The 25,273-nt window shown below is 40.4% G+C and overlaps 1 protein-coding gene across 3 annotated transcripts in view; it reads left to right on the top strand.

Moving 5' to 3' along the window:
• The window catches only part of LOC127566989 (5'-AMP-activated protein kinase subunit gamma-1-like), a 64,232-nt gene extending 39,992 nt beyond the window's left edge, over nt 1–24,240 (top strand). For all 3 annotated transcript variants that reach the window (XM_052009577.1, XM_052009576.1, XM_052009578.1), the window contains 10 exons: nt 7,526–7,607; nt 9,031–9,089; nt 10,046–10,091; nt 11,632–11,686; nt 13,155–13,281; nt 14,265–14,430; nt 17,658–17,695; nt 17,776–17,922; nt 19,864–19,957; nt 20,354–24,240. In XM_052009577.1, the coding sequence (XP_051865537.1) occupies nt 7,526–7,607; nt 9,031–9,089; nt 10,046–10,091; nt 11,632–11,686; nt 13,155–13,281; nt 14,265–14,430; nt 17,658–17,695; nt 17,776–17,922; nt 19,864–19,957; nt 20,354–20,382 (843 nt within the window). In that variant the 3' untranslated portion in view covers nt 20,383–24,240. The remainder of the gene's footprint in view (nt 1–7,525; nt 7,608–9,030; nt 9,090–10,045; nt 10,092–11,631; nt 11,687–13,154; nt 13,282–14,264; nt 14,431–17,657; nt 17,696–17,775; nt 17,923–19,863; nt 19,958–20,353) is intronic.
• Nucleotides 24,241–25,273: the final 1,033 nt, after the last annotated feature.

Raw genomic sequence — 25,273 nt, 5'->3', positions numbered from 1 at the left:
TGGATGTTACCAGTCCTATATGTCATGCAAATGGAATTTGCTGCCTTTGAACCTAGACAGTGAACGTTAGCATGCTTTTGACTGTGGGGCTTTGCACTTGAGCTCAATCCTGTTCTTGCTGAGCATCCATATAAATGTACTTTAGGCAAGGGTCACTGTTCAACAATCAGGGATGGGAACCTTGCATAGCTTTCCTCCATTTTCCCACTTCCCATGGCATCTTGGGGATGTTGTGTCTTATTGGTTGATGCACTGTTAACACTGCTGAATGCAGCTAAACTCTGTTCAGACAAGGTATCAAACGGGACGTCTGCTTGACTCAGAAACACTGAGGGGAGCCCACGTTGCATTTTAACCAAATGAAGTACGGCTGCATATCTTGATTTAACTGCTGGAATGTGAATTTCAGATTATGTATAATTGTAGGTTAGGTGTGTTTGCAGTGATTACTTTTCTAATTTGTGCAGGAGCTTCCTATCCATAGTATCTTATGGAGAAAAATGTGATGTGCATGCCTATCATTAAATAATGCTAAACTTGTTCACATCTGGCGTTCAATAAGGGACGCTTAAGAAAGTACCTTTGTAATTTGATCTATAAGGCTGTGGATTAAGTTTCTAATCTGTCCTATGAATAAAAGGTTTTTTAACTTTTGAATACCACGCTTGCATTAAACCATCCAAATTGGGGTTCAGATTGAATGCAGATAAGTGTGCATTATTTTAACCTGACAACAACATCTAGTTTTGGAGCTCCCTCTCAAACTGCATGAACTGAGCTCCTCTTTCTCCCCTAGCAGGCATGCTTGAGGCAGTCTTGAGTAAAAACTTAGTACAAAGCTACTTCATGCAAGTTGCACCTGTGTGTATTACAGCAGGTTCTGCCTGAGGAGTTTCCAGAAACTCCTTCTGCATCACAAGCCCAAAACACCATCCATTAAATTTCTATTCATAGAACTGTACAGCACAGAAACGGGCCCTTCGGCCCACCTCGTCCATGCTGACTGTGATGCCTGTCTACACTAATCCCATTTGCCCACATGGTGCCTGTATCCCTATACACCTGTCCTATCCAAGGGCCTGTCCAAATGCCTTCTAAGCATTGTAATAGTATTTGCCTCGACCACCTCCTCTGGCAGCTCGTTCCAGATATTCACCACCATCTGTGTGTGGGGGGGCGGTGGGAAACCTACCCTCAGATCTCCGTTGAATTTCTCCCCCCTCAGCTTAAACCTGCGTCCTCCAGAACTAGAGTCCCCTGCCCTGGGACAACGGTTCTGACTATCTATCCTGTCTATGGCCCTCATAATTTTATAAGCCTCTCTAAGGTCACCCCTCGGCCTCCAACGTTCCAGTGAGAGCAAACGCAGCCTGTCCAGTCTCTCCTTATAACGACAGCCCTCCATTCCAGGCAACGTCCTGGTGAATCTCTCCTGCACTCTAACACTACGACATCCTTCCTGGAGTGTGGTGACCAGAACTGTGTGTTTTACTCCAAATGTGGTCTAACCAGTGTGTTGTGTCACGAACCAGCAACAAAAGAAACACACTGAGCATGATTTAGTGTTAAAAACTATTTTATTAATCACTACTTATGATAATACGTAAAATAAAAGTAAAAATGTTAGTATGTTAGAATTCAAGAATGTTAAACCTCGAACGTTAACCCCAAAACTAAACTCGTCGTGTGTGTGTGTGACAAAGTCCAAAACTCCCAGTTCCTGAATGGTTCTTAAAGTTCAGTTCCGCAAGCCATAAGGTGAAACATGAGCAAGGGCTTCTTCAACAACCACCGTTGTCTGAAGATAAGATGTAGATGTAGAAAAACATAGAGAGAGTACATACGAAATCCAAATGTTCCACGATGGAACCCAAACGACACTCCAGTGTTTACTCGGTAGTGACTTCCTCACCCCGAAAGCATCCGAACCGTGGTCGTCCACACACAAATACCTGTTTCCTTCTACAGGTCAGCAACAAAGTGAACTCCACCGGATTACTTCCAACTTCCATACATGGATTTCAGTGGCAAACACAGTTATTGTTTCTCATCCATCGATAGAGAAAACAAGCAGGCTGGTGTCTCTCTCCCTTCTCTCTCTCTCTCTCTCCTTCTTCTTCTGCCTTCTTCAACAACGTCATTACGTCCTTTATCTTCTATTGACGTAAGCACGCCCCACACACACATACACACACACTCTCTATCTTAAAGGGACTTTCACTGAGTCCATAACACCTCCCACCTAAAAAAATTTTTCCCAAGAAAAATTCAACCGCGCATACAGTTAGTAATGTTAATAATTATCATGCTACACAACTACAGACTATCAGATTAGTACAGATACATGTTTCCCATTTAACATCGAGAAAGACAATCAGCAATCACATTATCTTTGCCTTTAATGTGAGTTATCATGAGATCAAACTCTTGCAAAATTAAACTCCAGTTTAACAGTTTTCTGTTCTTGTTTTTGACTCGGCTCAGAAACACCAATGGGTTATGATCTGTATATACAGTCAATGGTTTCTGAGCGGTGCAAACATATACACTGAAATGTTGCAAGGCTAAAACAAGCGACAGTAATTCTTTCTCTATGGTGGAATAATTCTTTTGATGCTCATTAAATTTCTTTGAAAAGTAAGCTACAGGATGGTCAATATCATCAAGGTCACGCTTCTGCAACAACACAGCTCCTGCAGCTTCATCACTGGCATCTACTGCTAATGAAAATGGCTTTTCAAAGTCAGGTGATTTGAGCACAGGATGGTAGCATAAAATGGCTTTCAGCTTCTCAAATGCTTCTTGACAAGAATCTGTCCAAACAAACTTTACTCCCTTCTTCAGAAGATTAGTTAGGGGAAGAGCAATATCAGCAAAATTTTTACAAAATTTTCGGTAATATCCAACCATTCCCAAAAATCTTCTAACAGTCCTCGTACCTGTGGGAATAGGGAACTCAGATATCGCTTGAACTTTTGCCTGAACAGGAGCTTGCTTGCCTTGACCTACAACATAACCAAGATACGTCACAGTGGCATGGCCAAATTCACTTTTAGCCAAGTTAACTGTAAGGTTAGCCTTGGAAAGTCTTTCAAACAACCTTTCTAACGCAGAGATGTGATCCTCCCATGTATCATTCCCAGTCACTAAGTCGTCAATGTAGGCATCTGTATGTTTTAACCCATGAATCACTGAATTAATCATTCTTTGAAATGTTGCCAGAGCATTTTTCATTCCAAATGGCAAAACATTGTATTCATACAATCCAGAAGGGGTTACAAAGGCTGAAATTTCCCTTCCTCTATCTGTTAATGGAACACACCAGTACCCTTTTAATAGGTCAATCTTTGTAAGAAATTTTGCCTTTCCCACTCTGTCTATGCAATCATCCACCCTAGGAATAGGGTAAGCATCTGACTTTGTTACAGCATTCACTTTCCTGTAATCTGTGCAAAATCTAACAGTTCCATCAGGTTTAGGTACAATAACACAGGGCGAACTCCAATTTGAAGTAGAATGTCTAATAATATCATTTTCCAACATGTATTTTATTTCCTGATCAACAAGTTTACTTTTTTCCACATTCATTCGATATGGGTGTTGTTTGATTGGTTTTGCATCCCCAACATCAACATCATGGGTAATTATCGATGTTCTGTTTGGAACATCTAGGAACAGATTTTTAAATTTTAAAATTAATTCTCTCATCTGTTGTTTTTGTGAAACTTGTAAATGGTCCAACTTCGTTTCAAGGTTCTCCAGGATATTTTGGTTTTTTAGTTTCGATGGAACAATATTTGGTCTAAATTGGCCTTCCTCAACATCAACATCAGGCATTCTAGAAACAACCTTTACACCATCCACCAAGGCCACAACTGAATCCCTCTCATAATAAGGTTTTAGCATGTTTACATGACAGAGTTGTGTTTTCTTTCAATTCTGTCAACTCAGGATCCTTTGTCTGTTCCACCATAAAATCCTTCCTCGACAAAGACAAATCTTTAAATTCAGGCTCACTATAAGGATGTTGATCCTCCAGTGAAGACAGAAAAGTCTCAGATAAGGCATCATAATTTTCTTCCTGTTTAGGACTGTCACAAGGAACTACATCAGACTGCACCGGACTGTCTGTCTTGGCTAATTCTCTAGCTCTAGCTCGAGTCACCGCACATGATGGGTAAACATCTGGATCATTCTCAGACTCATCAATCCTTGGTTTGGTCGTTAACCGTACCACAGGAACAAGTTCTCCATCTGCAAGGTCATTTCCCAATAACAAAGAAACTCCTTCCACTGGCAAACTAGGTCTTATCCCTATCTCGACTGGTCCTTCTACGAACTTTGACTTTAAAATCACCCTGTGAAAAGGGACAGACATGGTCTCACCTGTAACGCCTCGTACTAGATTTACTTCACCAGTGTCACTTTCTTCACCAAAATTTAAAACACTGTCCAGCAAGAGAGATTGACTAGCCCCAGTATCTCTAAGAATTTTCACTGGCACCTGGGGTGACTCATCATTCAGTGAAACAAAGCCCTCTGATACATACGAACGGAATTCCTTTCTCACCTCCTCCAACTTTTCCGCTTTTCCCTCTTGCAAGGACTGGTCTTTAACAGCATCTCCTAAACCTTTTTGATTTTTAATTGCCTGAAAGCAAGCATTGGGCCCAGCTTCCTTCTTTTTCTTCAAAAGGGCACAATTAGATATCACGTGGCCAGGTTTCCTACAGTAATAACAAGTACGCTCAACAGGTTTCTCCAGCCCTGGCTTTTTTTCATCTTTTCCTTTTTGATTACCTCCCAATTTAATCTCCGGTTTACCTGGATTGTCTTTGTAACTCTTTTGAAAGGTTTTAGGTTGTCCCCATTTGGATTTATGGGTTAAAGCATAATCATCTGCCAACCTAGCAGTTTCTTGTAAAGTTTCCACTGCCTTTTCATTTAAATATGTAGTTATCTCAGCTGGAACATATCTTTTAAAGTCTTCCACTAACATCAATTCTGTCAATTTATCATAATCCCCATCTACATTTTTAGCCAGGCACCATCGTTCAAAACATATTCTCTTTCCATTGGCAAATTCCATATAAGTCTGATCTGCAGATTTCCTCAAGTCTCTGAATTTTTGTCTATAAGCCTCAGGGACCAATTCATAGGCCTTCAAAATAGCTTGTTTTACCTTGGTATAATCAGCTGCATCCTCAGCAGACAAAGCAGAATAAGCTTTTTGAGCTTTACCTTTAATCACACTCTGTACCATAAGAGCCCATCCTTTCCTTGGCCAGTTTGAACTCACAGCAACCTTTTCAAAATGTTGGAAATACTGATCAACCTGATCTTCTTCAAAAGGAGGGACTAATCGAACCTCCCTGCTGGCTGAAAAACCATCATCAGAATCAGATTCCAAACTCCTACGCTTCATTTGTAACTCATGCTGCCTCTGTTTCTCCTTTTCCTCACTATCCAGCTCCATCCTCTTCAATTCCATCTGCTTCATTGCTAGATCAGCCTCTATCTTCATCTGAGTTAGCTTTTGTTCGGCCTCTATCTTTAATTGGGTTTGCTCTCGTTCAGCCTCTAATCTCTTTTGTTCGGCCTCTAATTTCTTTTGCTCTCATTCAGCTTCTAATCTCTTTTGTTCTCGTTCAGCCTCTATCTTTAACTGGGTTTGTTCTCGTTCAGCCTCTATCTTTGCCAGCTGCACCTGTGCCTCAGAAATTGCTATTTCACTGCCAGGAAACTGTTTTAACACTTCCTTCTCAAACACCTTCTTTTCCACATAATGGCCAGCTATCAGTCTCTGAATATCTGCCTTTCTCATAGACTGCTTTACTTCTGTAAGGTTTAGCCTTGTAGCAATCTTTATCAAATCATCCTTTTTCGCCACCTCCAATCCCTTTTGGGTTGGTGACTCCAAAAATGCCTTAATATCCATTGCTGCTGGTTTCCACACACACAAGCCAATTAAAAAGAATTTATCAGACCTCCCTCAAAAATCTTTGGATTGAATCCCGAACAAATCTCGTCAATCTGGGGAACGATCCCAGACGACACTCGTTAATCTTTGGATTGGATCCCGGACGAATCTCGTTAACCTTGGGAACTATCCCGGACGAGCCCCCAATTTTGTCACGAACCAGCAACAAAAGAAACACACTGAGCATGATTTAGTGTTAAAAACTATTTTATTAATCACTACTTATGATAATATGTAAAATAAAAGTAAAAATGTTAGTATGTTAGAATTCAAGAATGTTAAACCTCGAACGTTAACCCCAAAACTAAACTCGTCGTGTGTGTGTGTGTGTGACAAAGTCCAAAACTCCCAGTTCCTGAATGGTTCTTAAAGTTCAGTTCCGCAAGCCATAAGGTGAAACATGAGCAAGGGCTTCTTCAACAGCCACCGTTGTCTGAAGATAAGATGTAGATGTAGAAAAACATAGAGAGAGTACATACGAAATCCAAATGTTCCACGATGGAACCCAAACGACACTTCAGTGTTTACTCGGTAGTGACTTCCTCACCCCGAAAGCATCCGAACCGTGGTCGTCCACACACAAATACCTGTTTCCTTCTACAGGTCAGCAACAAAGTGAACTCCACCGGATTACTTCCAACTTCCATACATGGATTTCAGTGGCAAACACAGTTATTGTTTCTCATCCATCGATAGAGAAAACAAGCAGGCTGGTGTCTCTCTCCCTTCTCTCTCTCTCTCTCTCCTTCTTCTTCTGCCTTCTTCAACAACGTCATTACGTCCTTTATCTTCTATTGACGTAAGCACGCCCCACACACACATACACACACACTCTCTATCTTAAAGGGACTTTCACTGAGTCCATAACAGTTGTACAACTGCGATACGATGTCCCAACTCTTGTACTCAATGCCTCGACCTATGAAGGAAATCTTACTTAAAAACCCTCTCTCACTACCCCACCTGTGTCACCACTTTCAGGGAGCTCTGGCCTTGGACCCCAAGGTCTCTCTGTACATCAATGCTCCCAGCTCCCTGCCATTTACTCTTTGTCCCAACAGAATTTGACCTCCCAAAGTGCATTACCTCACACTTGTCTGGTCTAAAGTCCACCTGGCACTGCTCCACTCAACCTTCCAGCTGATCTCTGTCATAGCCCCCACATTCTCCTCCAAACAAGGGTCCCAGCACCAATCCCTGCAGTACACTACTTGTTATAGACTTCCAGTCAGAAAAACACCCACGGACCTCTACCTTCTGCCTCCAATCAACCAGCCAGTTCTAGATCCAGTTTGCCAACACGCCTCAGATCCCTTGTGGACCAGCCTACCATGCGGGACCCTAATCTGGCTCCTCACTGCCTTGTGTTAGGACAGTAAGACGCACAACTCTACCTATTTATGACCGAATTTAAGATTGTCTATTTATCTGTCACTTGTCTGTTGATTTAAATCCAGATCCTGTGAGAAAGGAGTGGATTTTCAAGGACTGATCTTTGTGGGAATCTGAATATGTGATCCTTGCCTCTTTTCTGTTCTCCCTCAGGTTAAGAAGGCTTTCTTTGCCCTGGTGTCAAATGGAGTCCGTGCTGCTCCCCTCTGGGATAGCAAAACGCAGAGCTTTGTGGGTGAGTCTCATTGATGTCATTGCATACCTTTCTGAAGCAATTCTGAAGAATCATTACTGTGGTAACGCTTAAAAGTAGAACTAATATCCCAAGAATAACCAATTGTTACAGATAATGGATCTTGTAGTAAGTGCGGTGCGACTTTGTAATTGATGGGCCTCACAGTAGCTATTGACCCTGGCCTGTATCTGCTGGGGAGGGCTACTGTTGAATGCCCCTCATCCAAGTAGCATTACCACCACTGTTACCTGCAAGAATTATTATTCTGTGGTTATGCACAACTCCCTTTCCACAGCAAACATGGCGATGCACCTATTGGAAAGATGCAAGCCAGAGGTGATGTCGATTAGCGCGAGGTAGTTTGTAACTCTTTCCTGGCATTCACCTGGGTTAGGAACCCACTGGACACACCCAGGCAATGACAAACTAACAGTGGTCCCTAGGTATTAAGGGGGTGTGTCGTTGAATGGGCGATAAATAAATTGGGGAGGGTAATGCTAAGCTTTTATTTTGCTTCCCAGACAGTTCAGTAAGTAGCTCAGAGATGACTGATCTGCATTCCAGCTTCAGAGTCAGTGGTTTGAATGGAACAATTTCACTGGTTCACAGCTTTGCCTGAACTATGATGGCTTGTTCTGCTGGAGTGAGAGGTGTGTGCCTAATAGTGGTAAAATGGGATGTGAAAGCAGGCTTGTAACACACACTCTCACACGGGTGGTACACACAAGGTCCATTTTCAAAGCAAGATGAGCAGGGAGCCATTATTCTCGGTGCCTATTTGATTGTTACAAACAATCTGCCAAGCATACAAAAACATATGTGAGGTGTGGATCCAATGATTGAAAAGAAATCAGGGTAGGCAAGCCTTTTCGATCATTAAAATATGACTTGTACCATTAGCAAACTAACTCTGTGTTTTGAGCATTAAAAACTTGGGTTTGGTTTTGGCAAAGTTTTACACTGGTTGGTGCTATCCTGAAAGATCATGTTTTTCCAGTGACTTTGGCACCAGTGTAATGATGTGCACCGGCCCTGTCAAATTTCCCCAGTGCAGACTGAATATTTTTTAAAAAATGAAGATCTCAAAAGTACAAATTAAGATGTGTTTTCAGTACGAGTCTGATTCCTTGCAGGTACTTAAGAGCTGATTATACCAACGCGATACAACGATGCAATATTAGGGACTGAAGACAGGGTTGAGCGCGTGTGCATGGCGACAGAGTCACCCGGATCGTGGATTGCTTCTGTCAATCAATTAAAAAGTGGAATTTGGTCGTTTGCGTTTATTCATCGTACACTCCAAGTTACCATATGCACATTTAGCCAGGAAGTCGTGCAAATGAAGGTTACTAATGTTAATAATATGCAAATAAAAGAGCTTCAGTCTGCTTTCCATTTTGACTGTTTTTTTGTTCTATTGCAGGCATGCTCACAATCACAGACTTCATTAATATTTTACACAGATACTACAAGTCACCACTGGTACGTAAGGACACATGCACTCGCATATGCAGGGGTTCCAATGAATCTTAAATACTGTGGTGTTAATGATTCTCAGCACGTCTCTGCATTAAGTAAATTGACACTGACCTTGAATCTCAAAGGACCTTTATCACTTAATCTCAGTGAAGATGTACTTTCAGCAGCAAATTGTCTTTGGCTGCTAACGCCATATACCTACAAAAAATAGCCCCTGGTTGTACTCAACTCTCAGTTCCATCAAGTTGCATTGAATTCCCCCAGCCTGCCCTGAAGAAACATGGATGCATGTGTGCTGATACCTTATCCATGTGGCCGTTCTTTAATTCTGTGTCAATTCTGTTCCCTCATGGAGAGCACCACAGCTAAGTCTGAACCTGCTTTCACTTAATAAAACGAGCTGTCTGAGGAAGCTGTAGACGTGGGTATAATTATAACATTTAAAAGACACCTTAGACAGATACATGGATAGGAAAGATTTAGAGGGATGTGGGCCAAACACAGGCAAACGGGACTAGCTCAGGTAGACAACTTGGTTGGCATGGATGACTTGGGCCGAATGGCCTGTTTCTGTGCTGTATGACTCTGACTGCCTCTTGTAACTACGTCCCCTCATTTAAGATTCTCCCACGAGTGGAAACATCTTGGCATCTACGTGTGCTTTCTACCAAGTGTCAGCCTTCCCAGATTAGAAGTGGAAACCTTGACCCATTTCTTTCCCTTTCTCTCTTGCCTCTCTCCTTCTCAGCTAAACTATGGAGTGAAGCCATGGGCTAATTGTAGCTGCTCTGTTAGCCATTGGTATTCAGTACAGATAGGCATCGTACTTGAAATTTGCTGGTCTGTTCCCTAAACCCACAGTTAAGGTTACTTGAAGATTGGGGAGGGAATGGAAGGAGAGGCAACCATTTGATTTCTGAGGATCGTGGCTAATTTCTTGTCTTTTTCCATCTGTACAGGTTCAGATCTATGAACTGGAGGAACACAAAATCGAAACATGGAGAGGTAAAGTCAGTACGGAGGGCTGTGGGTTGTGAGAATTTAGGAATTGTGGAGAGTAGGCAGGGATGTGTTTTGACATGGGCTAAGGGGAGAAGGTTGTATCCTTCAATTGGCTTGTCATGACAGGATTTGAGTAGTGTTTAATTGTTGCATTCTGTTGTTGGGCCTTTATATAATACTGATGAGTTATTTTCCAAATGCATTTTGGACTTTAATAATATGCATATCCAGCAAGTGATTTAAAGAACCTTTTGTGTCCTGTGGTTGTTTCTCATCCTTCAAAAATCAATCCTTTGCTTTATAATTTGCAGATCCTTGATGTAAATCTGCAGCTAATCAAGAATAAAAATCCTGAAAGCTTTTTAATCTGTTTTTAATGTACACAAATGTTGTAAAACTGAAAGGTGCACTGTTTACAAATTATCAATTTTTTTAAAGGAGGGATTCTGAAGGCAAGATTGTATTTAAACAACCATTATCAAACATTTTTAATCCACTTAAAAGCACAATAAGATTTTATTGAATTCTCTTCCCTTCCCCACCTCTCCACACCATTAACTTGGTAACAGGATTACTATTCCCTTGGACTATAGAATTGATTATGATAATATACATTTTGAGGAACATGAGAGTTTAAACAGATAGCTCCTGATTGACTGTAATATTGAATTAGCTGTGTCCTCTCCCCTACACTCCTGAGAAGGGAGAATATAACTTCCTGCTGAAATTGGTTTGCAATGGAAGCAATTGCTCTTCCAGTGGTTCAGTTGCTAAAATCACTTTGCAGGCTGGTGAGGTTCCAGATTCCAGCCCTGGCCTTTGTTGAGATTGAAGTTGTAATTGGTGTACTGTCTGCCCTGCTATGAAACAATTTTTGTGGTGTGTAACTAAGAATTTTTGTTCTTTGGTTTTAAAAATACTGTACACTTGAACAATTGATTTATTTTTGAGAGAAATAAAATTAATACTGCAGTTTGATGACCTTGTCAGAAAAGTCATCTATCTGAAACATTAATAAAAACAAAAAATGCTGGAAACACTCAGCAGGTCAGGCAGCATCTGTGGGAAGAGAAACAGAGCTGAGATTTTAGGTTGAAGACCCTTCGTTTATCAGAAGGGCTGTGCTGAGTATTTTCAACATCGCCTGTTTGCATTTCATGTTTCCAGCATCTGCAGTTCTCCCATTTTTCATTTACCTGAATCGTTAAATTGAGTTCTCTCTGCACCAATATGGTGCCTGACCTTCTAACAACTACCAGTATTTTCTGTTTTTATGTGTTGGGTTTCCAGCATAACAACAGTATTTTGCTTCTGATTTGTTTTGGACTCGGGTAGCTGGCATGAAAGTGAACTTATTTAAGGTGTGTTTTAACTTTTGTTTATTTGTCTGGAAATAATCATGCAAGGGTTTTGTTACTGCTCCTAATAAGTGGTTCAGTTGAAAATTTTATAAAAGCTCTCTTGTATAGTGGTCTTAACTCCTGTGATTTATTCAATATTGCCACATTGATTCTTTCCCTTCCCCTATCTTCTGTCTTATTAGAGGTTTACCTACAAGACTCTTTTAAACCATTGGTGAGCATCTCTCCAAATGCCAGGTAATGAAATATTCTAATCACAAGCAGTAATATGTACGTAATTTGATTTCTCAGAGCTAATTCTGCCCAATTACATGTTCTAGAGGATTTTGTATTGCACTGAATTGTAAAAGTCCTATGCCCTCTTGAAAAGAAAGTAAATGGCAGATTTTTCAAACACTATTTAGCAGAATGTTCATGAATAATGTTTTGAAGAGTGAAGAACTACGTGAATTTTATAGATTCTTTATTGATGAAACTGGGGAGTATGCAGAACTGAGGCAATTTTTCCCCATCCAAAAGTTATCATTAACTCTTCTCTTTGATCCTTTAAGTATCTGAAATTGTGTGTGGGTTAGAGGAGCTAAGTTGAAAATGAAGCTGGTGCTTAAGCCAATAGTAAGGCTGACACAGGTGGCCATCTTCAGCCATTATCTACGTGGGTGAAGGAAATCACCACAGGAGATGAATGGCAAGAGTGGAATAAGTTGAACATGAAGTGCTGATGACTGGGGGGGGGGGGGGGGGGGGGAAGAGTACACCAAAGGTGTGGAGATGAAGAAGTTTGGAAAGCTTTGGGGTGGCGGAATCTGGTTGGAGGATAGGAGGTGGTGGGGGTTTGGTCAGTTCTGTAGGAATGGGTGGAGAGGAAGAGAAACTATTTCTAAGTAGAGAGCAAAATAACTTTCTTTTTTATATATAACAAAAAATTAAGTGGATCTAAGATCCAGTACTGAGAGTTTGGATTTGTGTATTGGGATCTTGATGTATTTGGAATAATGAATATTGCTTTTTGTTTACTAGCCATGTATTCATCGAATTTTGTTCATAGTAGCAAACAACTGATGGGCTGAACAACTTTTCTTGGTAGTTTTAGCAGTTATTGTGAGAATAGTTCACTTCCTCAACGTTTAAGTTACAGAATAATTCTATAATGCATGCTAGCTTCCTTGCTGCTGAAGTTCCCTGTTTATACTGCAGGGCAGCTTTGGTGTTGCTGATTGCGGAAACTTGCACACTTGATCCAGAATTAACATTGTGCAGACCACAGCCTGATTAACTTGTGGTCAAAGGTGTTCTTCTGCAAAGGGTAGTTATATGGAGCATTCTTTTTCAACAGGGGCAGACCCATGCATTGCAACACTGGGAACAAATAGAACTTCAGCACGTAGTGACCCTTAGTGTTTACACACCCAGGGTCTATGCACAGCTTGATGGAGCCACACACAAAGGTAGCCATCAGGATGAGGGCCGTGTTGGGTACATTCTTCCCTCCCTGTTTCTCTGGCGATTTGTACATCATGTCTTTGCGGACATGATCTATTTTCGATCCCCAGATGAAATGAATTACGACACTGGTGACTGCTCCAGCCCAAGAGTTGGGGGTGAGCCAGACGCACAACACTGAGAACATCTTGTGCCAAGTTTAAGTGACTGCTTGTATCATTTAGTGTCAAGTTGTGCCTCTTGACCTTTTCCATCACTGCAGCTTGTATGATGCAGTTTCATCGCTGATCAAGAACAAAATTCATCGTCTTCCGGTCGTTGATCCATTAACGGGGAATACGCTCTACATCCTTACACACAAGCGCATTCTGAAGTTTCTCAAACTCTTTGTAAGTATCCTGAACCACAAAATGAACAAAGATAAAGTTAGTGAAAATCAAAAGAAACTGCAGATGCTGGAAATCTAAAATAAAACTGCAAACAGAAATCACTGGTCACTGCACAGCTGTGGGAAGAGAAACAGAGGTAATATTTCAGGTCAAAGATACGAGTTAGGCATAGATATTTCTGTAAGCACACTGTGCACAGAACTCTTTGGCTAGTCTCTGTTTTTACATAATCATTTCTCTAGAGTGTGAACAGCATTGATGTTTGGGTTGGAGATCTGATCCATTCACTCCTGGTGTTTTTTGAAATTCGGTGGCACAGAATTGAAATTAGAGTCACACAGCACCGAAACAGTCCCTTCGGCCCAACTGTTCCATGCCGACCAAGATTCCCATCTAAGCTAATCACATTTATCTGCGTTTGGCCCACATCTCTCTAAACCTTTCCCATCCATGTACCTGCCCAAGTACCTTTTTAAATACCTGCCTCAACCACTTCCTCTGGCAGCTCAGATTGTGTCTCTGTGTTGGTGTTCACTTTTTTTTTGTTGAGAAAGGTATCTGGAGATGAGCTGTAAGTGCTAGCCTTGTCCGTTAATGAATAAAAATAAAACCCATTGAACAGAATTTTCTTGTACTAAAGAGGTGGGATTCTGTATCAAGTGACTTCCCCAGTGCAGCATTTGTACTGCAGTGGAAGCAGAGCTCCTCACATGTCTTGTACAACGTGGAAATATTCCCGTTTAAATTTTGTGGTGGTTTTGGATAAAATAACATTTATAAATTAACTTCAGTTAGATTTGGGGGATTCTTGATTGTGGGGATGAGGACCAACTGACATATTCTTGAACAAAGAATAAAAATCTGACGTTGACTTCAGAAATGTACTCTTAGATGCCAAATTCTAAACCATAAACAATCTTATGGATTTTTGTGCATTTGATTTTATAATAATTGCTGTATTTCTGATTATTCTTTTATTGCAGATTTCAGAGATGCCCAAACCAGATTTTATGTCCAAAACATTGGGAGAGTTGAACATTGGAACATACAATAACATTGCAGTGGTGAACAAAAATACTCCTATTTATGTGGCCTTGGGGATCTTTGTGGAAAAAAGAGTATCTGCATTGCCTGTTGTGGATGAATCTGGTAAATAAAAGTTCTTATTTTTAACCCTCATTGCAAAATGTATTTCAACACACCATCAAAGTCACATCCTGCAAATGCAAATGGAACAGAGCATGTCATAACAATTAGCTGACCAACACCATAACTTCTCTAGTTGTCTGTTTGAACACTTCTGCTATTGTAAAGTAATTTAGTTTCAATGCTCTTTTGACACACTTTATTCAAGTACTGTACTTATTCTGGTGACAGTAAAGTTGATACCCATATAGAAGATTCGTCAAAGATGGAAACTTGAGGGGAAGGTTGGGAGGGGGAGAAACAAGGTGGGAGTTGGAGAGGTAGTAAACTAGGCAGTGGAAACCAAGACAAGCAGCAAATGGGGACAGAGTACAGAAAAACATTAAAAGGCTAAATTTAAAGACATTTTGTCTAACTGTTCACAAGTTGGATGAATTAATTGCATAAATAGTTGTAAATGGGTAGGATCTTATTGCCATTGCAAAAACATAGCTATAGGGTGACCAAAGATGGGAACTAAATATTTCAGGATATTTGACGTTTTGGAAGGATAAACAATATGGAAAAGGTGGTGAGGTAGTGCTGTTGATAGGAGATGGCATCAGTTCATTAGTTAGGAACAAGCTTGACTCGGCAGATTGTGGAATTGGCATGGATGGAGCTAAGGAGCAGCAGGGGGCAGAAAGCATTGGTGGGAGAGGTTTCCAGGCCTCTGAATGGAAGCGTTGATGTAGGACACGATATAATTAGAGGTACATGTAACAGGACTGATACAGTAATCATACAGGGCTTGAATAAAGATAGACTGGGCAAATCAAATTAATACTAACCATGTAGAGGATGAATTCCTGGAATGTATACGAGATAGACTTCTAGATCAGTACATTGAAGCATGGACAAGGGGACAGGCTATTTTAGATCTAGTGCTGTGCAGCAGGGAAGGGTTAATTAACAACCTTGGCATAAAGGTGCCCGAGAAAAAAGTGACCGTAAACTTGATGGATTCTTGCATTAAGTTGGAAAGTGCTGTTGTTCACTGTTTTCAATCTAACTGAAGGTATGAGGGGTAGATTGGGGGTATTATTGATTAGCATTTAAAGAAATAATGCACAATTTTCAACAAATGTATGTTCCTTTAAGCCACAATGAGAAAAGTGGGGAATTAAAAGTAGTGTAAAATCCAAGGAAAAGGCTTAAAGTCACAGGTAAGGTTGTCAGCCTGAGGATTGGGAGTGTTTTCGAGTTCAGCAAAAAGATGACCAGGAAATTGATAAAGACAGCAAAGACAGAATATGAGACTGACTGTTAGGAAATGCAAAAATGGACTGTAAGAGCATCTCTAGATATGTGAAAAGGAATAGACTGGCCAAGGCAAATGTGGGTTCTTCACTGGTAGACATGAGAATTTTATGATGGGGTATCAAGGAAGTGGCAGAACAAGTACTTTGTCTTCATGGAAGAAGCTGTATATTTAAAAAAAAGAAAACCTCCACTAGAGAAATTAATGAGGCTGAAAACTAATAAATCCCAAGGACGTGAAGGTCTTTGTCCCAGAGTTTTGAAAGTGATGGCTGTGGAGACAGTGGGTGCTCTTATTATCATCTTCCCAAGTTCCATAAATTCTGGAATAGCTCCCACAGACTGGAGGGTGGCAAATGTGATACCGCTATTTCGGGGGGCGGGGGGCGGGAGAAAAAACAGGGAACTGCCAACCTGTTAGCTTGACATGAGTAACTTCAAAAATGCTGGAATCTATAATAGTATATGTGGTATCAAGATGCTTAGAAAATGAAGCAGAGCCGGCATAGGTTTATGAAAAGGAAATTATGTTTGTCTAATCTATTGGTGTTCTTTGAGGATGTATCTAGTAAAGTATCTGAGAGGGAGCCCATGGGTGTGGTGTACTTGGATTTTCAGAAGGCTTCCGATTAGGTCCCACACAGGAAGATGGCAGACAAGGTTAGAACGCGTGGATTGGCAATTGGTTGACAGATAGAGAACATAAAGTAGATATAAACAGGTTCTTCTCAGATTGGCAGGCTGTGGTTACTTGGGCGCCACAGGGATTGGTGGTTGGATCCCAATTATTCCCCCTCTATGTCAATGATTTAGCTGAGGAGACCAGTTGTTGCACTTCCAAGTTTGTTAGTGACGTGAAACTAAGTGGGAACCTGAACAGTGATGAGAATGCAAAGAGGCTTCAAGGGGATATAAGCAAGCTGAGTAAGTGGGCAACAGCAGGGCAGATGGAGGAAGTGTGGGGGTAAAAATGTGAGGGTATCCACTTTGGTAGAGGAAAAAAAGGCAAGGTTTTTTTTAATGGTAAAAGATTGGGAAATGTTGATGTTGGAAGGGACCTGAGTATCCCTGTACATAATTCACTGAAAGCTAACGTGCAGATGCAGCAGGCAATAAGGAAGGCAAATACTCTGTTGTCCTTTATTCCACAGGTTTGGAGTTTAAGAGTAAAAATACCTTGCAGCTATTGCAGAGGACCTTTGAGACCACAGCTGGAGTATTGTGCACAATTTTGTTCTCTTCACCTAAAGAAGGGCATATTTACAAGAGGGGAGTGTGCTGGCAATTTGTCAGACTGGCAGGTCTGTTGTCGGAGAGATTGAGTAGGCTAGGCTGCTGCTCAGATGAATGAGAGGTGACCTCATTAAAACATACAAAGTTCTTAGGGGACTTCCCTGGTTGAGGAGTTTAGAGCTAGGGGGAACCACAGTTTCTGAACGAGGGGTAAGCCATTTGGGACTGAATTGAGGAGGCTGGTAAGTCTTTGGAACTCTCTACTCTGGAGGGCTGTGGAGGCTCAGTCATTGCATTCAAAAGAGAGAATATTCAAGGAATCGAGGGATGTGGAGATAGTCCAGGAAAATGATATTAAGGTAGATTAGCCATGATCTTGTTGACTGACAGAGAAAACTTGAGGTGTCAGTCGGCTTATTCCTACTTCTATTTCACTCATTGTGGAAATAGACCTGAGTAAACCTGATTCCTTTGACTGCGATTTCTTTTTTCCCCCACGTGACTTGTCCTGTATTGCTTTATTGTATCTAGCCTATGGACTAACACTGAGAGATTCACTTGTTTGAGTAGGAAAGTTCAGATAGATTCATTATTCAAATACTTCAGAGTCAAACAGTTGAATTATTAGTCCCAATGTCTTTTTTTGGCCTGCAGAGTACCTATTTAATGCTAATTGTTCCTGAATTTTTCCTCTGCAGGACGAGTGGGGGATATCTATTCTAAGTTTGATGTCATTGTAAGTACATTGCAGTAAGACATGTATTCACTCTTTTTGTGGCTCCCTGGCAATTCCCTGACCAACACTTTGTGCTTTAGAACCTGGCTGCAGAGAAGACCTATAACAACCTGGACATTACTGTGACCAAAGCATTGCTGCATCGCTCACAGTACTTTGAGGGTGTGCTGAAGTGTTACAAACATGAAACTCTTGAGACAATTATCAACCGACTTGTGGAAGCAGAGGTATGGAACAACTAATAAAACCATGGTTCATGTTATGAATCATTGGGATTTTACACACTTTGTAATTTTTTTTTGTTGTTCTCCCCCTTTTCCTGGGAAATGCTGACCAAATTGAGGTACGGTTCCATGAGCACTTGGCACCCTCTGGTTCATCGGCCAAGAATATATTCTTTATGTCCATCCCTGTCCTTGTGCATATTCCAGGATTGCTTCACACTGGGGCAAGCACTCGGCAACTGAGCCATGAAAGATCCTCGTCTTTTGAGTGTTGTCGGAATCTTAATCGGCACAAACTGTATTCTTTGTGGCCTTACTACCTGAAACGTTTTGCCACTAACTGGTCTGAATTGCACTTGTTTTGGAGAAACTGAATACACATGAGTTGGCTGTGCACTTGCTGCTGTATATTTAATCATCTGCCAGGTTTTACCAGGGAAATTGTCTCCAATATGATTTTAAAATGGAGACACTAGGTAGGTAGAGAGGGATAGAGATTTCTTGCCTGCTTGTACAAAAACAAAATAAACAGCAAAATTTGTGTATTTCTTAATTGCCAATTGGAGTGTTGCACGTAAAGGATGTTAGTGTTCTATTGAGTGGGGGAAATATTGACGGGATATTTAAAAATAAGCTAATGATGAAAATGCACAGATCCTTCGGTATCTATCAAGATATAACACAGACTGTTGTTCCAACTGTTTGCTTTTAATCCGAACTAATTTGATGGATTTACACCCAAACGTGCTAAACCTACCTTTTATTTTTCAATTGCTGATTGACCTGTGCATTTCTGGCATTTATTTTGTCTTTTTTCTTTCTGGCATTTGCAATTCTGCCTTGCTTTTCTCGATTTTCTTTATTTAAAAGAAAGTACAAAATAAGTGGCTTTACTTCTTGCATTCTCAGCAATGCATAAAATTGGATTTCTGCAAAATTCCAATATTTTATCTTTTTCCAGTGTAACATTTTGCTCTATTTCATTTTTATGTAAGCAACAGATTGTATATTTTTAACTGGGGCAAGTATCTCATTCATCCTCCCTCATCCCTGATCAAAGAAATTGCACATCAGACTAGGTCTCATTGATAGCTGACGATGGAGGGAATACCATAGCACCAGATGTAGACTGGGCAGATTGACTTTACTCATTTAAAACAACTGATTTAAGAGCAAAGTACTCCATGTACCCTGATGTTTGGCATAAACACTTTAATCTCTTTTCCAGACTGTGTTGTGATAGAAATGAATTTTTTTCCTTGTTTCTATTTGTTCTACTTTCTTTTCAGCAAAATTTAGAGTGAAACTAATCGAGTTTCTCAGTGTTTAATATATCAACAGACGTTGTTGATATTACTGGAGACATGAATGGAACACACACACATTCCAGCAAATCCCATGGGGCATGACATAACACGTGCTACATTATTAACTTTACTTAAAACCTCCTGTATTATTGAACAGTAACTAGTAAAACCTCACACTGCAAGATTTCAGTATAGCAGTAATGTTTTCTACATTTTGTGAAATTGCCTTTTATAAAAGTATCCATCAACATTTTGTGCCAAAATAGATCACAGGAAGCACTTCCTTTCTTAAACAGGTTAGCTGAAATTTTAAAAAAAGACTCCACGGTTCTTGAATGTTGTCATTTTTGACCCTCCCATTTCCAACCCTGTTACTTTTTCACCTTCAAACTGCCAAGAGGAGAAAACCTCGCAGAGCACTGGAATTAGTGATTGTCTTGTTAAAAAGGAAGGGCAAAGAGCTGGGACATATCAAGATGTGTTAAAGCAGTAAATTCAGCGAAAAATGGATTGCTTTTGGTCTCATACCCAGGACTAGTAAACCTTTAATTTTCACAACATCAACCATTACCCTGCCTGCTTCATTGATCTCCTGCAATAACGATGTGTTACTGACCAAGTGTTTCCCTCTCTGTAGGTTCACCGGTTAGTTGTGGTAGACGACAATGATGTAGTGAAGGGGATTGTCTCGCTCTCTGATATTCTGCAGGCACTGGTGCTGACTGGAGGAGGCAAGTGTACAAAATCCACCATTTTAGCTCTTAATCTCTATTTCCACTTTCAACCCTACCCTGTGCACATAGTGTAGTATCATCCCCAACCAGTATGAGTTCAGAGAACTCGATCCCAGTGCAGGTAGACTGGCCCATAAACTACAACCATTGTAAGAGAACTCTCTTGCTGAGGAGTGTGAGCCAGCTCAGTTTATCCTGCTACTGATTGCTTTGAACAACTTTTTAAAACTAAACTTTATTTGCCTTGGGCTTCAATTATCTATTTTTTTCTCCTTACTACTTTGCTGCTTAATTTCCTTTACGCTCGTTGCTTTCAAAATATACTTTGAGTTTGTCATGCTAGAGCACACACACCGTTAGTGTATGAAATAAAAGTTCTTATTTTATCCTTAGGTGATGTATCATCAGACCTTGAACATTAGGAGATGTCTGGACAAAGTATACCAGTGACATTTTCCCCATGTAGAGACCTCACCAGCCTGGAAATCTTGTATCCACGGACATGCACCCACGATGGCACAAAGTCTTTCACCAGCAGTGTGCTGACCCATTATGTAGAGAAGGATGCTTGCTACTGCTCACAATTCCCATTTTTGATTTCACTTTGAAATGTTTCTACACCTCCCTGCATTAAGCCATTGATTTTCTTTGTCCACTGAAATGATACTGCAGGTCAGGTCAAAGGAACTGAGTCTTTTGTTATTTTAATAATCCCATCCTACAAAGGTAGGGAGCTTTCAGGAGTGCTTTTGCTGACTGATTATTTCGTTATCTGAAGGTTACTTTGTTTTATACTTGGTTTTATGCTTTATCTGTGCTGTACAGAATATGATAATACAATTTCTGTAACCTCGTTTGATACAGTGACATCACTCCTTTGCTCTTCTTGACTAATGGGCATGCTAGAGTCTGACCAATGCAAACAGTTTATTAATGACTGAACATATGAATACTATTTAATAAAATTTGTCCTTTTTGATTAAATATTGAGCAGGTCCACTCCATTTTCCAAAAGAATATATTTTTTGACGTATCATTTCCCACATAACTATATGTGGTGTTACGAGTACCAAAAAATTGCAAGTAAGCTTGCATTATTTTTGCGCTCTTGGCTGGAACATGGTACAAATGACGTGACTGTATCTGCCTGTTTCTGTAACCTCCAACTCCAGTCAAAAAAATTGCATTTTAACATGAAGCAGTCCTTCCCTTTGTTTGAATGTTATTAAATAACATGGAGCTCCTGAATTTGTGTAAGCATTTCACTTGTTAAACTCACTTTGTATTTGGTATGGTCATCTAGTTTTGGATGGTCATGTCCCTAAATATTCCTAATTGGAAAGTTGACTGAGGTTGATTTTAACTTGAGAAAAGCTGCAAACAACAATGAAATATATTCAATCCAGCAACATAAAGAAGTCTGAAGGAAAAAGATATCTAATTGATTCTCACGTATTTAAACACCAAATTGTATTTTTTATTCAATGAAAGGGTGATTACAGGCAATTGAATTCTGTGCTTGACTTGTTATTTTTGTTGTAAATAATTTTTACAATATCATTTTGTAGTTCATGAATTTGAGTGTCAGAAATGTTTTTAATTTCTACCAACAAGACCAAGTCTGAAGGGAGATTGTGTTAATGACTTAACTCCTGGAACGGTAAAGTCCAAGTTGGAAGTGTTGCTTGTCAATAGATATGCAATTGGGCAAAGTTTTGACTTTGAATTTTGCATTGACAAAAGTTCAAATCCAGAGTGCAACATGTAGGGACCTTACACTACACCATTTTAGATTCAGTTGTGTGCAATGTGCATGGTAGTGTTCTATGCTGATTTATCTTTCTTCTAATTAACTGGTTGTTTGCAAACTGGTGGTTAATAGCTGGGACGTGAATGTTCTGGCATGGTAATTCCAGTGTTTCAGCACAGTTGGATAGGATATAACATTCTAGTGATATAATTTGGCAGGTTCCTGATGTCGAAGCAGATCGGTGAGAGTACAGCTGCTGTTATGGAAATGAAACAGTAAAAGATGTGCCCAAGATTTAACACTTGCAGAGAAAATGAGCTGTGTTGTGTCTTGAGCCCCAGTTCCTAGCAACTGGTTTAGTTTCTGCTGCACAGTGTGGTTGTCAGGCAAAGAGTTTGGAAGTGGAGTCGGATGAAGGTAACTTCAGGGCTCCAAGCTGATTGTAAGCTAAAAGTGGTTATGTGGTGAATTACTGTAAACTTTGGATCAAACTTTTAGTTGAGATTATTGGCTAAACAAAAAGTTAAAAGTGAAGTAGAATGAAAATCAAAAGAATGCAGATGCTGGAAATCTGAAATAAAAACAGAAAATGCTGAAAACACTCAGCAGGTCAGGCAGCATCTGTGGAAGGAGAATCGGGTTTAATGTTTTACATCCATGGCCATTCGCCAGAACCGGAAAAGAGCAAAGAACAGTAGAACAAACTCGATCTTTGAGGGCTTCAGCCTTTTTTTAAAAAAAAACCCACTCAGTTCCTTAGAGGAGTTGTCTTCCCAACTTTCCTGTTCTCCTGCCCCCTCTCTGTGCTGGTGCACACTGCTCGAAGTCCTTCAGAACTTCACCCAGGTGGCCTTCTCTCTGCCTAAGATGTCAAGTTGAGGCTGATTCTGTACCTGATTAACATTCACATATGAACACTCCCATCAGTGGGCCCTGGATAGTGATCGGCATTGAAAGCCTTGGGCTTTTGCCACATTCCCCAACCCAATGATAGGTTTAACTAAGTGGGAGAGGTCTTGATTAATGAGGTTTTAAAAATTAATCATGCCACATTTGTAAAGTTGCCATTGAAAAGTTTTTGAGAAAGATTCCGTTCCCTTGCTTGTAAACCCCATGCAGATGGTGTATAATCCACACCACTATTGTGACTGTTTGGGTGCACGTGACAAGGTTTCTTCCTGCTGAAACCACACTGGGCATTCACCAGCAGCGTTTCTCTGGACACTGCTGTGATAATGTTTGTATTTTCAGTTGTTCAGTTGAAGAATGAAATATTGTGCAAATCTTGGTGCAAAACTGAAAAGAATTTTTTAAAAAAGGGTGGTAATAGTCAGCTAGTCAGGCAGCATCTGTGGAGAGAGGAAATACAGGGTCATTGTTTTGGGTTGATGACCTTTTATGAAGAGCTTTCAGTGTCTTATTGGTGACATTTAAGATTACATTTCACCTAGAGATCTCTGTGGCACATGACCAAATCATTGTGTTGATTTGTTGCTGGGCATTTTATTCCTTGAAAATTGAAGGATTGAAGTTTTTCCAGAACATTGGCAAGAGATTGCAGTTCAGAAGTGAAGAGGAAAATGACTGGAGGGGGGTAATCAGTAATTCCAGACTGAGAGAGTTTCTGTGCACTTCATAAATCCGTGTTCCCTCATTCACTTCCATCTAGTGTTTGGGTCTCTACAGCAACTGCCTCAGAGAAAGTTGTTTTGGCCTACAAGTGGGATGAGATTGATGCACTTAGTCGAGTGGAGTAGGGACAGGTGGGGGAGAGGGTGTTGGGTGATGGATCAATGACAGCTGAATTGTGAGTGAATGTCTTGACAGCCTCAAGCATTCAAGGGCAACGTTGGGCACTGAAATGTGACTCCAAAGTTTGGAGAAAAAGAAAATGTAATACTTTGTCTTTGCCCCTGGAATAAAATCTCTTTTCATAAACATAAGAATCAACCTCCCCGTATCCTTGTGAAAGGCAAAAAACTGCAGGTGCCGAAAATGCTGTAAATACTTCGCAGGCCAGGCAGCATCCATAGAGAAACACTTCAGGTTGATGACTGTTCATCATGAAACATTAACTATTTATTTTTCCATAGATGCTGCCTGCCTTGCTGAGTGTTCCCGGCATTTTCTGTTTGTAATTCTGCCTCTGTTCTTGTAGAATTGTCATGAACCACCTTGCCAACCATGTGCCGTTTATGCATTACGTGGTAGACTGTCTGATTTTCTGTTTTTCTTTTTAAAAAAAAAATTTGTTTTGCTGAATGGTTTTATATGAAGTTGAATGTGTTTTGCTCATTAATGTAATACTGAGTTTTGTTTTGGTTTTAAAATTACAGTAAAATCAATGTGAACTTAAAGTGCAGTGGTTATTTCCTCACAGAATCAAAATCATATTTATTCCATTTGTAGTCCAAACCTTTCTCCAGTAGAAGTGTTTATACTCCTTTTGGTGTTTGTGTGAAGATTTGAAATCTCATTTGAAAGAGGTATTAATTGTAATATCTTCAAAACCATAAATAAAATCCTTTGAACCGTGTGTCTCTTATTTTCAAAGTTTCTGATTTAACTGGTACATGTTCAGTTAATAATGTGATTCATTTTTGCTTGAGGTTCTTGTAATAGAGACCAATATAAGTGAGGAACTTTGGGAAAAATTAGTTCCTTTCATGTACTATCAATTGTGAGGGACCCATTTCTGGTGTGTGTATCTGTCTGTCCGTCTTCCATCCGCTATCTCCCCCGTCCATGAGTGCCTGATAGATACTGTAGGTATTGATCCCTAAGAATGTTACAGTGGGTTGAATGTTCAGATGGCACCTCACATTGCTAAACTGGCAGAATGTCTTGTCTTGGCAAAAGCAAGCAAGTTGAGCTGGAGTGCGACTTAACACTATCCTGCCACACATCTTAATTTGTAATTAAGAAGTGAATAAGCATCGGTCAAGAGCCATGGACATTTGATGCTTATTGATAGTGATTTTTCTGTAATCTCAGTTGTCATGCACTATAGTAGGTGTCTTGTTTAAAGTATATGCTTCCTTCAAATGTCACGCTTCCAACTGTGAATGATATCCTGCTCGCATTATATTTACCCAGTGAGTGTGTCACCTTGACCTTGTTACAGTTCCAGTATCACTTGTACGTAACTAAGAAAGGATGCAGGAACTGACAGATCGAATGCAGCATGGCAGATCGCTGAATGTGGTTAAGCGAGCATTTCAGTCAGGAGAAGAACTTGTAATTCTCCAGACCCTTTCAGGAATGTTTTGAAAAATAGTCACTGCTGGAACGTAGAAAGCATGGCAGTTAACTTAGCAATTGCCACAACCTGTAAGGAACAAATGATCTTTCTTGTGACTTTAGTTGACCAAGCAGTTGTACCTCAAACAGATGATCTCCCCTGCACTTGTTTAACTAGAATCAAGGATGCTTTTGTTAAAAATGCATTATGGGATGTGGTTGTCACTGGCAGAGCCAGCATTTACTGTCCATCCCTAATTGCCCTGGGGGAGGTGGTGATGAGCGGCTGCCTTTGAACCAATACAGTCCTTCTGGTGAAGGAG

Source organism: Pristis pectinata, chromosome X (assembly GCF_009764475.1).
Source record: "Pristis pectinata isolate sPriPec2 chromosome X, sPriPec2.1.pri, whole genome shotgun sequence".
NCBI classification, from domain to species: domain Eukaryota; kingdom Metazoa; phylum Chordata; class Chondrichthyes; order Rhinopristiformes; family Pristidae; genus Pristis; species Pristis pectinata.
Note: the sequence above shows the minus strand (reverse complement) of the source record. Positions and strands in the feature narration are given on the sequence as shown.